We start from the raw sequence: 13428 nt of genomic DNA, 5'->3' as shown, positions 1-13428 counted from the left end.
TTGTCTTTTTGTCTGTGTGTGTGTCTCTCTGTGTCCCTGTGCTTATGTCTCTGCGCGGTGAGCGCGGTGCGCTATGAACCCGGCGACCCGAGTTCGATTCCAGCTCACGCCCAACACCGGTGACGATTATCTGAACCTTAGGTCAACTCAGCCTCAAATGAGTACCTGGTGCGGTGTAAAAAAAAACACGCAAAAATAATCGCCACCGGGGAGATAAAGACGGCCGGGTGTGGTGTTGGCTGTAGCAGTAAGGGGGTGTCTTTGTCTCACGTGTCCGTGTGTTGTGTCTGTCCGTATCTCGAACATCCTCCACCGCCACCACCGCCACCACCACCACCTCCACCGCCGCCACCGCCGCCACCGCCACCGCCGCCACCGCCACCACCGCCACCACCACCACCACCACACACCGCCACCGCCACCACCGCCACCCCCGCCACCACCACCGCCACCACCGCCACCTGCCACCACCACCGCCACCACCGCCACCACCACCACACACCGCCACCACCACACACCGCCACCACCACCCACCACCGCCTCCTCCACCGCCACCACCACCACCGCCACCACCACCACCACCGCCACCACCGCCACCACCACCGCCACCACCGCCACCGCCACCACCACCACCACAACACACCGCCACCACCACCACAGAAGCTGCAGCTCTTCCCGGGCAAGATGAACGACTTGTTCGAGGGCATCAACGCGGGCAGCAGCGCCCCGCTCGAAGGGCAGCCCCCGCCGCCCGAGGGCAGCCGGCACGCGGCGAGAGGCGGCGGTGACCGAGCAGACCCCGAGGAAGGCGGCACAGACGAGGAGACAGCAACAACAACAACAGCTGCGACAACAACAACAACAGCAGCAGCAGCGGCTTCGTCAGCATCGGGAGACGCGTCTCATCATCATCAGCAGCAGCAGCGGCACGACAAGGAGCGAGTGCCCGCGGCGCAGTACCTCACCTCTCGCTGCCTGCTGCTCACCTACTTCCGCGGGGACATCGCCAGCGAAGTGGACGAGCACTTCAGCCGCGCGCTCAGCCAGCAGCCCCCCGCGGCGACGGGGACGCGGGCGTCGACGCCGGGAGCCGAGCAGGCGGAGCGCGGTGAGCGGCGCGCATGGAAAGGTGCGTGGGGTGGTTGTGTTGGTGGTTGTTGGTTGTTGTTGGTGGTTGTTGTTGGTGGTTGGTTGTTGTTGGTGGTTGTTGGTGGTTGTTGTTGGTTATGTTGAGTGTTGGTTATGTTGGTTGTTGTTGGTTGTTTTTGGTGGTTGCTGTTGGTTGTTGTTGGTTATGTTGGTTGTTGTTGTTGGTGGTGGTTGTTGGTTGTTGTTGGTTGTTGTTGGTGGTGGTGGTTGTTGGTTGTTGGTTGTTGTTGGTTGTTGTTGGTGGTTGTTGGTGGTTGTTGTTGGTTGTTGTTGGTTATGTTGGTTGTTGGTTATGTTGGTTGTTGTTGGTTATGCTGATTGTTGGACTATAAAATAATATTATTTTGTAATTATCAGCGAAACGTCGCGCTACTCAAATTAAAAAATGCTGTTGATTCTCTCTTCAGCACACCGGTGGGCTAAAGAAGTGAATTAATTGTCCTTTGAAAAAGTGACACATTTTTTACTGATTGGCCGTGTCGGGTGGTGGAGGGTTACGACACATTTATAAATAACGCGATCTGACCCAAAAACCTATATTAAGAATAATATTGGTCGCGAAAGCCTACGTGTTAAATTGTTGGTCATGTTGGTTGTTGTTGTTTATCTGTTCAATCGCCTGCAAAGGGGACACGTGGCGAGCGTACATTTATTAGTTTTTACTTTTGAGAAATCGATTCTCAAGCACGCTGACGGTGAGAATTGGTGCACGAATCGTGAACGCAAATCGTCGATGAAATCCGTTCGCTGATTTAGCAAATAGGTAACGCTGTCCGAGCTCCTGAATGAACGGAGCGGAGCCGGACGAGGTGTGAGTGGTTGGGGAATAAGGAACCCCACGGCTTGTCGACTCTGCCACATCACTCGCTCACGTGCGTCGCTTAACGAGACCACGCGGTCACGCAATCTCTCGCGGCAACGGCGGCCAGAAACACTTCACGTGGCCTTTCAAATTAGTACCAATGAATAATTGCAATCACAGACACGGTTGGCCCACAGACGCGCGCTATCACTTGCATAACAACGCCCCCGCCGCTCCCCTCCACGTAGGCCTCGGCAAGGTAAAGGTAAAAGTGTAAAAACAACGAGCCTACATTTACCCTACCCTTTACCTTACCACAATACAATTCACTCTACCCGACCTTCTACCCTTTAGCAGGTAAGGTAAAAGGTTAAAAGCAACGAGCCTACCTTTTACCCTACCCTTTACCCTTACCCCTTGGCATGTCGACATCTTTACCTTTACCCTTTTAACCGGTACAAAGGGTACAATTACCTACCTCCACGTGCCGGGGGAGCGGTGGCGCAACGGTTAGCGCCAGGGCGTTGACGAAGCTCCCAGAGGGGGGGGGGAGGGGTTCGGATTCAGGGTCACGGCCAACATCGGTGCGACGAACAAGCCGACACCGATTCCTTGGGCCCTCGCTTAGGTCGACTCAGCATTCAATGAGCCACCTGGCTGGGCCCCGGGGTGCAAACGTCCGCACCGGGGAGACAAAAGCGGTCGGGGTCACCCACCCCCCGCTCGTGTGCCGTGCTCACTAACGGCACTTGCCTCAGCAGTCTGTGGAGGCTGTACGGGCATCTTTGTCTTTGTGCGAGAGGCGAGAAGTGCCCAAAGGAATTCTCCCCGGTCGCGTTAGATCTTAATGTAATGTTTATATAATATACTTCAGTGTGTATATATACAACATACATATCTACGTAGATAGAAAGATAATGGAATTTTTACTTTTTATTTTTTTATTAATAGAATAATATTATTTTATTCTTTTTAATAAAATAATATTATTTTACTCTTTTAAATAATTTATATTAAGTTCGCTTGCTTGCTTGCTTGCGTGCTTGCGTGCTTACGACCGTGCAAATCTTTCGGTCGTTGTTTAACCCTACGTCCCGTGATCCAATAGAGCTGACATTTTGCACATAGACTCGTTGTGTGTGACAATGCATTTCCGTGAAAATTTTACACTGTTTAGGGAATTTTTTTAAAATATTTAATTACCAATTGTTTAATGCTGCCAGACAATCATCTGACCCATAGGTGGCAGCCATCTCAAGCCAGAGGACGAGAGGACTCTAGCTGCCCCGATGCCAAGCATATAAAGGATTTATAGTGAAAAACTTTGTTTTTACGGGTTAATTTTATTCTATCTACGTGACTTTTCTGAAAGACCCAAGAGTATATTAACGCGTGCTAAATATAACTCCTCGACCCGAGCTATCGGTGTGCTGATGCTCGCATTGTCATGGTGCTGTTTGCCTTTTTGCGACCTCTGGTCTCACGCTGATGGTGAGAACAAGTCCATGAAGAAGGCTGCCCCTGGTGTAGGACAATCAGTTTCAATGACAGATGCTCGTAGATTATCAGAGCATGTTTTTTTTCTTCTTGGTTCTTTCGGTAAAGTCACGTAGAAGGGAAGTAATAAAAAAATAAAAAAATAAAACATTATAAAATAATTCTCACGACGTTTCGGTCACAACGCAAGCAGCTGTCCTCAGGTGAAAACCAGGTCTGTCGAGGCGACAGCGTCTGAATGAAACAGCACACGTGCTTGGAGCATATATATAAGCTGGGTTGGAAGGGGGGAAGAAAGGGGGAGCCTTAACAAAAGAATATGCATATCATGAGGAATTTAGCATATTTATAGGAAATGCAGGTATGTGATTCGTACTGTATTGTATGTTTAGCCACGAGCAGTGTGTGTGGTCAATGCAGACTTGATGCCTTGCAAAAGGTATCAATTTGGTGTTTGAACATCTCACCACTTTCCTGTGTTATTACCAGAATGGCTAAAACCTATTCTTGACTTCTCATCATTTTGATACTCGCAAAAAACTCCCATCGACATTTATATATACACACACACACTCGTCTCAGTACGTGACTTCTCCTGCCGCTTGTCATTTTAAACAAGTGTGGCTTGAAGGCGAACTAGATGATGTTCATTTAAGTGAAACAAATCTGAGATTACGGTCGTTCATGCACGGGGAGAAGGAGGAGGAAGACGCGGCTTGGAGGGCACACGCGGGTTTCGGGCACGTCACGTTGACCCCCCCTCACATTGACCCCCCCTCACATTGACCCCCCCTCACATTGACCCCCCCTCACATTGACCCCCCCTCACATTAACCCCCACGTCACGTTGACCCCCCCTCACATTGACCCCCCCCGCACATTGACCCCCCCTCACATTGACCCCCCCTCACATTGACCCCCCCTCACATTGACCCCCACGTCACATTGACCCCCCCTCACATTGACCCCCACGTCACATTGACCCCCCGTCACGTTGACCCCCCCTCACATTGACCCCCCTCACATTGACCCCCTCTCACATTGACCCCCCCTCACATTGACCCCCCCTCACATTGACCCCCTCTCACATTGACCCCCCCTCACATTGACCCCCCCTCACATTGACCCCCCTCACATTGACCCCCCTCACATTGACCCCCACGTCACATTGACCCCCACGTCACATTGACCCCCCCTCACATTGACCCCCCCTCACATTGACCCCCTCTCACATTGACCCCCACGTCACATTGACCCCCCTCACATTGACCCCCCTCACATTGACCCCCCCTCGCATTGGCCCCCCCGTCACATTGACCCCCACGTCACATTGACCCCCCCTCACATTGACCCCCACGTCACATTGACCCCCACGTCACATTGACCCCCACGTCACATTGACCCCCCCTCACATTGACCCCCCCTCACATTGACCCCCACGTCACATTGACTCCCCCTCACATTGACCCCCCCTCACATTGCCCCCCCCTCACATTGACCCCCCCTTCACATTGACCCCCACGTCACGTTGACCCCCCCTCACGTTGACCCCCCCTCACGTTGACCCCCCCCGCACATTGACCCCCCCTCACATTGACCCCCACGTCACGTTGACCCCCCCTCCCATTGACCCCCACGTCACATTGACCCCCCCTCACATTGACCCCCCCTCACATTGACCCCCCCTCACATTGACCCCCACGTCACATTGACCCCCCCTCACATTGACCCCCCCTCACATTGACCCCCCCTCACATTGACCCCCACGTCACATTGACCCCCACGTCACATTGACCCCCCCTCACATTGACCCCCACGTCACATTGACCCCCACGTCACATTGCCCCCCACGTCACATTGTCCCCCCCTCACATTGACCCCCCCTCACATTGACCCCCACGTCACATTGACCCCCACGTCACATTGCCCCCCCCTCACATTGACCCCCCCTCACATTGACCCCCACGTCACATTGACCCCCACGTCACATTGACCCCACGTCACATTGACCCCCCCTCACATTGACCCCCACGTCACATTGACCCCCCCTCACATTGACCCCCACGTCACGTTGACCCCCCCTCACATTGACCCCCACGTCACATTGACCCCCCCTCACATTGACCCCCCCTCACATTGACCCCCCCTCACATTGACCCCCACGTCACATTGACCCCCCTCACATTGACCCCCACGTCACATTGACCCCCACGTCACATTGACCCCCCCTCACATTGACCCCCCCTCACATTGACCCCCCCTCACATTGACCCCCACGTCACGTTGACCCCCCCCGCACATTGACCCCCCCTCACATTGACCCCCCCTCACATTGACCCCCACGTCACATTGACCCCCACGTCACGTTGACCCCCACGTCGAGCCTCGCCACGGAGCGGCAGCCAAAGGAGGGAGAGCCACGCCCTTCACCGCGGAGACGGAACCACGAGGGTGCCGCTACAGTGGCACAACAACAACAATAACAATCATCATCATCATCATCTATTGCTCACAGGGGCCTCGGGGGACCTTCGTCCAGCAGTGGATAGATCGTGGCTGGACTATAGATGTGTAATCTCTGGGTTACTCACAAGCTGCCCCCAATTATCATTATTATTATTATTGGCGCGTTGGATTTTATATTAAAAACATTTGATTTATTTGAGGTTTTTTTTTAATCTACAAAGCGCAGCTCAAGTCTCGGAAACGCACCATGGGCGCCGTTCCCCAATCGGTCACCCATCTAGGTTACTAACCAGGCTGAACACCGCTTAGCTTGCAATCGCGGACGTGCGCGGCGGGTGTGGTGGTGGTGGCGGTGGTGGTGGCGGTGGCGGTGATGGTGGTAATGGTGGCGGTGGTGATGGTGGTGGCGGTGATGGTGGTGGCGGTGGTGATGGTAGCGGTGGTGGAGGTGGTGGTGGCGGTGGTGATGGCGGTGGTGGTGGTGGCGGTGGTGGTGGTGGCGGTGGTGATGGTGGTGGCGGTGGTGGCGGTGGTGGTGGTGGTGATGGTGGTGATAGTGGCGATGGTGGTGATGGTGATGGTGGTGATGGTGGTGACGGTGGTGGCGGTGGTGGTGGTGGCGGTGGTGGTGGTGATGGTGGTGACGGTGGCGGTGGTGGTGGTGATGGTGGTGGTGGTAATGATGATGGTGATGATGGTTGTGATGGTGATGGTGGTGATGGTGGTGACGGTGGTGGCGGTGGTGGTGGTGGCGGTGGTGGTGGTGATGGTGGTGACGGTGGCGGTGGTGGTGGTGATGGTGGTGGTGGTGGTAATGATGATGGTGATGATGGTGGTGGTGGTGGTGGTTGTGGTGGTGGTGGTGATGGCGGTGGTGATGGTGGTGGTGGTGGTGGCGGTGGTGATGGTTGTGGTGGTGATGGTGGTGATGGTGATGATGGTGGTGGTGATGGTGGTGATGGTGGTGGAGGTGGGGGTGGTGGTGATGGTGGTGGCGATGGTGGTGGTGATGGTGGTGGTGATGGTGGTGGTGATGGTGGTGGCGATGGCGGTGGTGATGGTGGTGGTGATGGTGGTGATGGTGGTGATGGTGGTGATGATGATGGTGGTGATGGTTGTGATGGTGGTGGTGATGGTGGTGGTGGCAGTGGTGGTGGTGGTGGTGGTGGTGATGATGATGGTGGTGATGATGGTGGTGGTGATGGTGGTGACGGTGGTGGCGGTGGTGGTGGTGGTGGTGATGATGGTGGTGGTGGTGGTGGTAGTGGTGGTGGCGGTGGTGGTGATGGTGATGATGGTGGTGATGGTGATGATGGTGATGGTGGTGGTGGTGGTGATGGTGGTGGTGGTGACGGTGGTGATGGTAGTGGCGTTGGTGATGATGGTGGTGGTGGTGGTGATGGTGGTGATGATGGTGGTGGTGGTGGTGATGGTGGTGGTGGTGGTAATGATGATGGTGGTGGTGGTGGTGGTGATGGTGGTGATGATGGTGGTGGTGGTGGTGATGATGGTGGTGATGATGGTGGTGATGATGGTGGTCACGGACGCTGCGCCCGCTGGCGATGCGCACGAGGGATCTGGCACCTTGCGTCCATCAAGCCGCGGAATGTTCCGATGTTTGTTCCAATAAATACGACACTCAGAGGTCATAGTTCTCCTGCTCGTTGGTGCGGGCGAGGGGGGCGGGGGCGGTGGTTACGTGCGGAGTGTGTGGGGGGGTCTCCCCCCCCCCCCCTCTTCCCTTTCCCCCCCCCTTCCCCCACTGGGAGGATTCACTCACAAACTCATCGCCTTGAGTCCCGTATCTAACGCGGAGCCCGCTTGCCAATAGTCATAATAAGAACAACAATCATAACCATAACATCTGCTCACCCAGCAGTCATTGCGAGCCCGACTCTGCACTGCTGATGAGGCCCAGAAGGTCGAGAACCACTGAAGAATTGAGATTTTACTCAAGCAGCGTTGCTGAGGCACACGTAGGGAGGGTCTCTATCCGTCAAAGCGCAGTAAATAATCAATGAATCATCATCGTCGTTGTTGTTCAATACTAACACACTGTCGTCCAAATGTTCATTGCCTCTCTGGCAGCATTCGCCGATTGTTACTCATAGTTATTAAATCATGATGCATTTGCTTCAATTACTTTCATTCGACGTTTATTTTACTTTGTTACGCGGATAACGGTCCCGTTGAGTCAGCTGTTGCCCGGATATTTTACACGGGGGATCCGTGGGGCTGCTTGAGTACAACAACAACCACAACAGCAACAACAACAACAACTAGAAACGTCGATACTACCGAGAACAGGTACAGCAGGGTCCTCAATGAATATCGCACAGCTAGCGAACGCGGTATATATAGGGGCGCCACGGTGGTTATGAGATGTTAACTACCTCGCCTGGTGTACAGGAGGTCGTGGGTTCGATTCCAACTCTGACGCCTACTGCTGTATATTTGGAGTTTGCGTGTCTCTCTCTCATCATCATCATCACTGTGGCTAGAAGATGTTAACTACCTCGCCTGGTATGCAGGAGGTCGTGGGTTTGATTCCAACCCTGACGCCTGCTGCTGTATATTTGGAGTTTGCGTGTCTCTTTCATCATCATCATCATCACGGTAGCTATGATATGTTAACTACCTCGCCTGGTATGCAGGAGGTCGTGTGTTCGATTCCAACCCTGACGCCTGCTGCTGTATATTTGGAGTTTGCGTGTCTCTCTCTGTCCGTAGTCCGGTTTTTCCCCTCCACATTTAGTAACACGCGTTCAGAGTATTCGCCTACGATACATTACCAAGTGATAAGCCATTGTTTGTGATAGCCAGATTGCTGCCGAAAAACAGCTACATGGCTCATTTGGGGCCTTACCGGGTAAAAAGAAAAGAAAACTAGTCGTAAATAGTAACATCGTTATAACGATGTTAATATTTATACTAATATAGTAACTTAGCACAATAAAGGTGTTTGGGTTAGATCACCTAACGATAAATGTGCCGTATCCCTCCACCACCCGACACGGCCAGTAAGGTTTGTCACGTAAACAACGCGGCAATAAAATTTTGATTTAAAGCTTTCGTGACTGCAGGTATTCATATTCTTGGTTCTTTCGGTAAAGTCACGTAGAAGGGAAATAATAAAATAATATAAATATAAAACAATATAAATTCTCACTACGTTTCGACTGCAACACAAGCAATCATCATCAGGTGATGATCATCACCTGATGATGATTGCTTGTGTTGCAGAGAAATTTTATTGTTTTATATTTATATTATTTTATTATTTTCCTCCTACGTGACTTTACCGAAAGAACCAAGAAGATGAATCCCTGCAGTCACGAAAGCTTTAAATCGAAATTTTACATGTATTCTTTTTTTTTTCAGGCCACGGTGTGTTTGACGAATGCGTCGAGTTGCATTGCTGACTATAACCCTACGCGTCGTCAAATTTTTCGCCCCGTAACTTCCAAACGCACGTGACGCTTTCGTAACGCGCCACTGATCGTGATGGACGATGTCCCGGTGATGTCTGGAAGATGGTGCAAGCCATATCGGTGGAGCGGTGGCGCAGTGGTTAGCGCAATGCGATATGATCCTGGGCATACCCGAGTTGACTTCCCGGCCACGACTACCACCAGTGAACGAGTCCCGTGTATCTCCTAGATCGACTCAACCTTAACGGGTGCTTGGTACGATGTGTGAACATCGTCACAGGGGAGACAAAGGCGGCCGGGCGTGGTACTGGTCAACCCCTCCCCCCCACCGTGTCCCGTTCCGAGCTTCCTAGGTGCACGCTTACAGCACTTGCCCCAACAGTCTGTTAAAGGCTATGCGGAAGATCTTTGCTTTTGTATGTGTGTGTGCGTGTAGCGGTATAGTTTAACGAATGTGCAGTAGGTATATTCAAGTATATATATAGAAAAAAAATACAAGCTGTTAGCGCACATCCCCTGCGAACGCGGCCACCCGAGTTCGACACCCGGCCACGCTTGACAGCAGTAACGGCGATCTCGGCCTTAAACGAGTAAGCTGCACAAACAAATCAGTACCTGCGTAAACATCATAACCGGGTACCTGGTGCCATGCGTAAGACATGGCCACTAGGGAGACAAAGGCGGCCGGGCGCGCGCGCGTGACGTTGCCCACCCAAACCCAGCGAGTGTCACGTGTCGGCCTTCAAAAGGTGCTTGGCCGAACAGCACTTGCAGCCCCAACAGTCTGCTGAGGCTACACGGGGCTTCTTTGTCTTCGTGAGCGGTTGTGTTAGGATGCATATCGCGCACGGGGAGAACGCCGCGGTGGGAACGCGGGGTAATGATATTTGTTTGACAGGGAAACGCGACCCGGGCAAGGCGAATCGTGAGCGCCTATAAATACACACGGACAGAGGAGCAAAGGCAAAGATCACCCGTGTAGCCTTGACGGACTGTTGGGGAAAAGTGCCGTTTATCGTGCGGTCGCGTCCCACAGGGGGTTAGGTGGCCATCAGCTCGCCAGACCGCATTCGGCTCCCCAGTGGCGATGTTTAAACACCGCACCAGGGAGCCTCATTTGAGGCTGAGTCGACCCAGGCGACGCCCCATGACCGCTTCAGATAATCGTCGCTGGTGTTGGCCGTGAGCGGGTTCGTGGCACAGGGTGCTAACCACTGCGCCACCGCTCCCCCACACACGACGACAAAGATCCCCCGTGTAGCCTTAACAGACTGTTGGGGAAAGTGTTCCAATATACACACACACATATACAAATGCACACAACGCCATGCACTATAAGTGATTTGTGTTTTAAGCGCGGAAAGATTTATAGAGTATACACCCCCAGGCACAACGGACACACGAGTGATGTGTTGTGCTTACACGTGTGTAGGAATACAGTAAAACACACGTTCACCAGAACGTACGAAGAAGTGTGTTGACATTTGTTTAGACACACGCATATACACAAGAGACGAAGAACTCCCATTTAACCTTAATAGACTGTTGGGGTAAGTGCTGTGAGCGAGCAGCACCTATTGAGACACGGGGGGTGGGTGGTCAGCACCACGCCTGGCCGCCTTTGTCTCCCTAGTTCTGATTTTTTTTTACACACCGCACCAGGTACTCGCCTTCATGCTGAGTCGACCTAGGGGAGGCCCGGGACCGGTTCAGATAATCGTCACTGGGTGTTGTTGGTGGAGAGCGAGAATCGATCTCGTTTCTTCGGGATTCCTAGCGCGGAGCGCAAACCGCTGCGCCACCGCTCCCCCGCTAAGGCAGAGTAAACCACCATCATCACAGGAACTCCTATCATCATCCTCACAGCAGCCGCAGCAGCTTTTGGTTTACCGTCGAACAGAGACGGTGGACAACGACATCGCGCGGTGCTTTCAGATGCGCTGTTTCCGCGGCCGTCTGGAACGTTCTTCCCTCCGACAATAGGAGGCCGCTGGAGCCGCGCGCTTTTAAAATCATCTCGACTGAAAACGCATTTCTGCAGAGCTGCTTTTGGTGTTCAGTTTGTTGCCTTTCCCCCCGCGGCTCCTCCGATTAGCGCGACTGGCTGCGTACGGCGCGAAAGAAGTTCAACATACAGCACACGCACACACAACAATGCAGTGTATGCAGCTAAATTTCACCAACGTGTTGGTTTCTTGTGACCCGCCCAATTGTCAATGTGTCACGTTCTCCCGATTTGCGTTCACGGTCACGGCAATGTTTGCGCTTCAAGCTCAGACAACCATCCATCCTCGAGCGGCCCGTAACGCGCCGAGACGCGGGGAGGCGCGCAGTGGTACTCGTTTGAGGCCGAGTCGACCTAGGGGAGGCCCGGGAGCGGGTTTCGGATGATCGCCACTGTCGTCAGCGGGAATCGTCGTCAGTGCGCTAACCACTGCGCCACAGATCCACATTACTCGCATACAATGATAAAGACCCCCCGTGTAGCCTCGTAACAGACTGTTGGGGCAAGTGCTGTTCGCGAGCACCTAGGAAGACCAGCACGGCACACGAGGGGGTGGGTGGCCAGCACCACACCCGGTCGCCTTTGTCTTCCTCGTGGCTAAGTCGACCTAGTGGGGGGGGGGGGGGGGGGGCCCAAGACTGGTTCCGAATAATCGTCACCGGTGTTGGCCGCAAGCGAGAATCGATTTCGAATCGCCGGGATTCGCAGCGCAGCGCGCTAACCGCTACACTACCGCTCCCCATAACTCGCACACGCAAAGACAAAGCTCCCCCGTGTAGCCTCAACATACCGTTGAGGCAAGTGCTACTCGCGAGCACCTCGAAAATGTGGCACAAAGATAAAAGACAAAGATCCCCCGTATAGCCTTAACAGACTGTAGGGGCAAGTGCTGTTAGCGAGCACCTATGAAGGCCGGAACGGTACACGAGGGGGTGGGTGGCCAGCACCACGACCGACCGCCTTTGTCTCCCCAGTGGCAATGTTTACACACCGCACCAGGTACTCATTGCAGGCTGAGTCGACCTAGGGGAGGCCCAGGACCGGTTCAGATAATCGTCACTGGTGTTGGCCGTGAGCGGGAATCGAACCCGTGTCTCCGGGTTCATAGCGCAGCGCGCTAACCGCTGCACTACCGCTCCCCCCCACACACGCACACAGGCACGCACGCGCACGCACGGAGCTCGCCTGTCTTGTAACACATCTTATCTACGCATATAAATGTCAAAATAAAGCGATGGCGAGTGCCTAAGAAACGCCAGGGTGGGCGCGCATCTTTTCTGGAGAGAGAGAGAGAGGGAGGGGGGGGGGTTGGGGGGGCAAGCAGGCTTCCTTGGCCACTCTCAAATTCCGAACCCGTCCGCTCAAATTGATGTCTGTTGTAACGAGTCTGTCGGCCGTCCGCGTAAATAGAGAGCCCCACTGACTGATTTATTGAACAACTGACTGATTTATCGAACGCGTGATTGAGCGGCGGAGTGAACAGATGTGGGGGGGACGGCGTGGCGTTGAGGAGCGGTGGTGCCTGCCGTGGTGCGAGGACTGTGCCACGATGCCAGGACGACCTGACCTGTTGATCTCTATTCGTTCTAGATTTGAAGCTTTCGTGACTGCAAGGATTCATATTGTTAGGTTTTTTCGGTAAAGTCACGTAGGTGAAAAAAATGTAATTTAAATTAATAGAAGTAAAATAAAATGAAAATAACGACGTTTCGGAGGCAACACAAGCTTCCGTCTTCAGGTGGAACCGTCACAGCACGATTGCTGTATCAAGTGAGAGAAATTCCAAGAAAACAGTCCTTGTATATATATACTCTATCCGTGGCCGCGGCTACCGTCCAGAAGTCGATGGATCTCGTGCGCCGTTGCCGCGTGTCCGTCCTTGACGAACGGCGACTTGGACTGGTGTTTTTGGCTCGGCAGTGGCCAGCAGCAGATCTCGACATCGGCATGAAGTCCACCTGCACACATTGTGATGCGTACGATTAGAACCGGAACTTAATCGCAATTTTGGCCAGAATGACAGGCCACCCATGGGGATACAATTTCTCTGGACGACAGCAAAACTCCATCGCTACAGG

General features: G+C 53.5%; 1 protein-coding gene across 3 annotated transcripts in view; it reads left to right on the top strand.

The window, feature by feature from the left end:
* LOC133351532 (transcription cofactor vestigial-like protein 2) overlaps positions 1-13428 on the top strand; it is a 63126-nt gene that overhangs the window by 31869 nt on the left and 17829 nt on the right. For 2 of the 3 annotated variants that reach the window (XM_061566823.1, XM_061566840.1), the window contains exon 2: positions 661-1129. In XM_061566823.1, the coding sequence (XP_061422807.1) occupies positions 661-1129 (469 nt within the window). The remainder of the gene's footprint in view (positions 1-660; positions 1130-13428) is intronic. The other variant, XM_061566833.1, reaches the window with a different exon arrangement.

The sequence above is a fragment of the Lethenteron reissneri genome, chromosome 5, assembly GCF_015708825.2.
Source record: "Lethenteron reissneri isolate LAM-NWPU_2019-01 chromosome 5, ASM1570882v1, whole genome shotgun sequence".
In the NCBI taxonomy this organism is placed as follows: Eukaryota; Metazoa; Chordata; class Hyperoartia; order Petromyzontiformes; family Petromyzontidae; genus Lethenteron; species Lethenteron reissneri.
The sequence above is the reverse complement of the archived record's forward strand: the minus strand, read 5'-3'. Positions and strand labels throughout refer to the sequence as shown.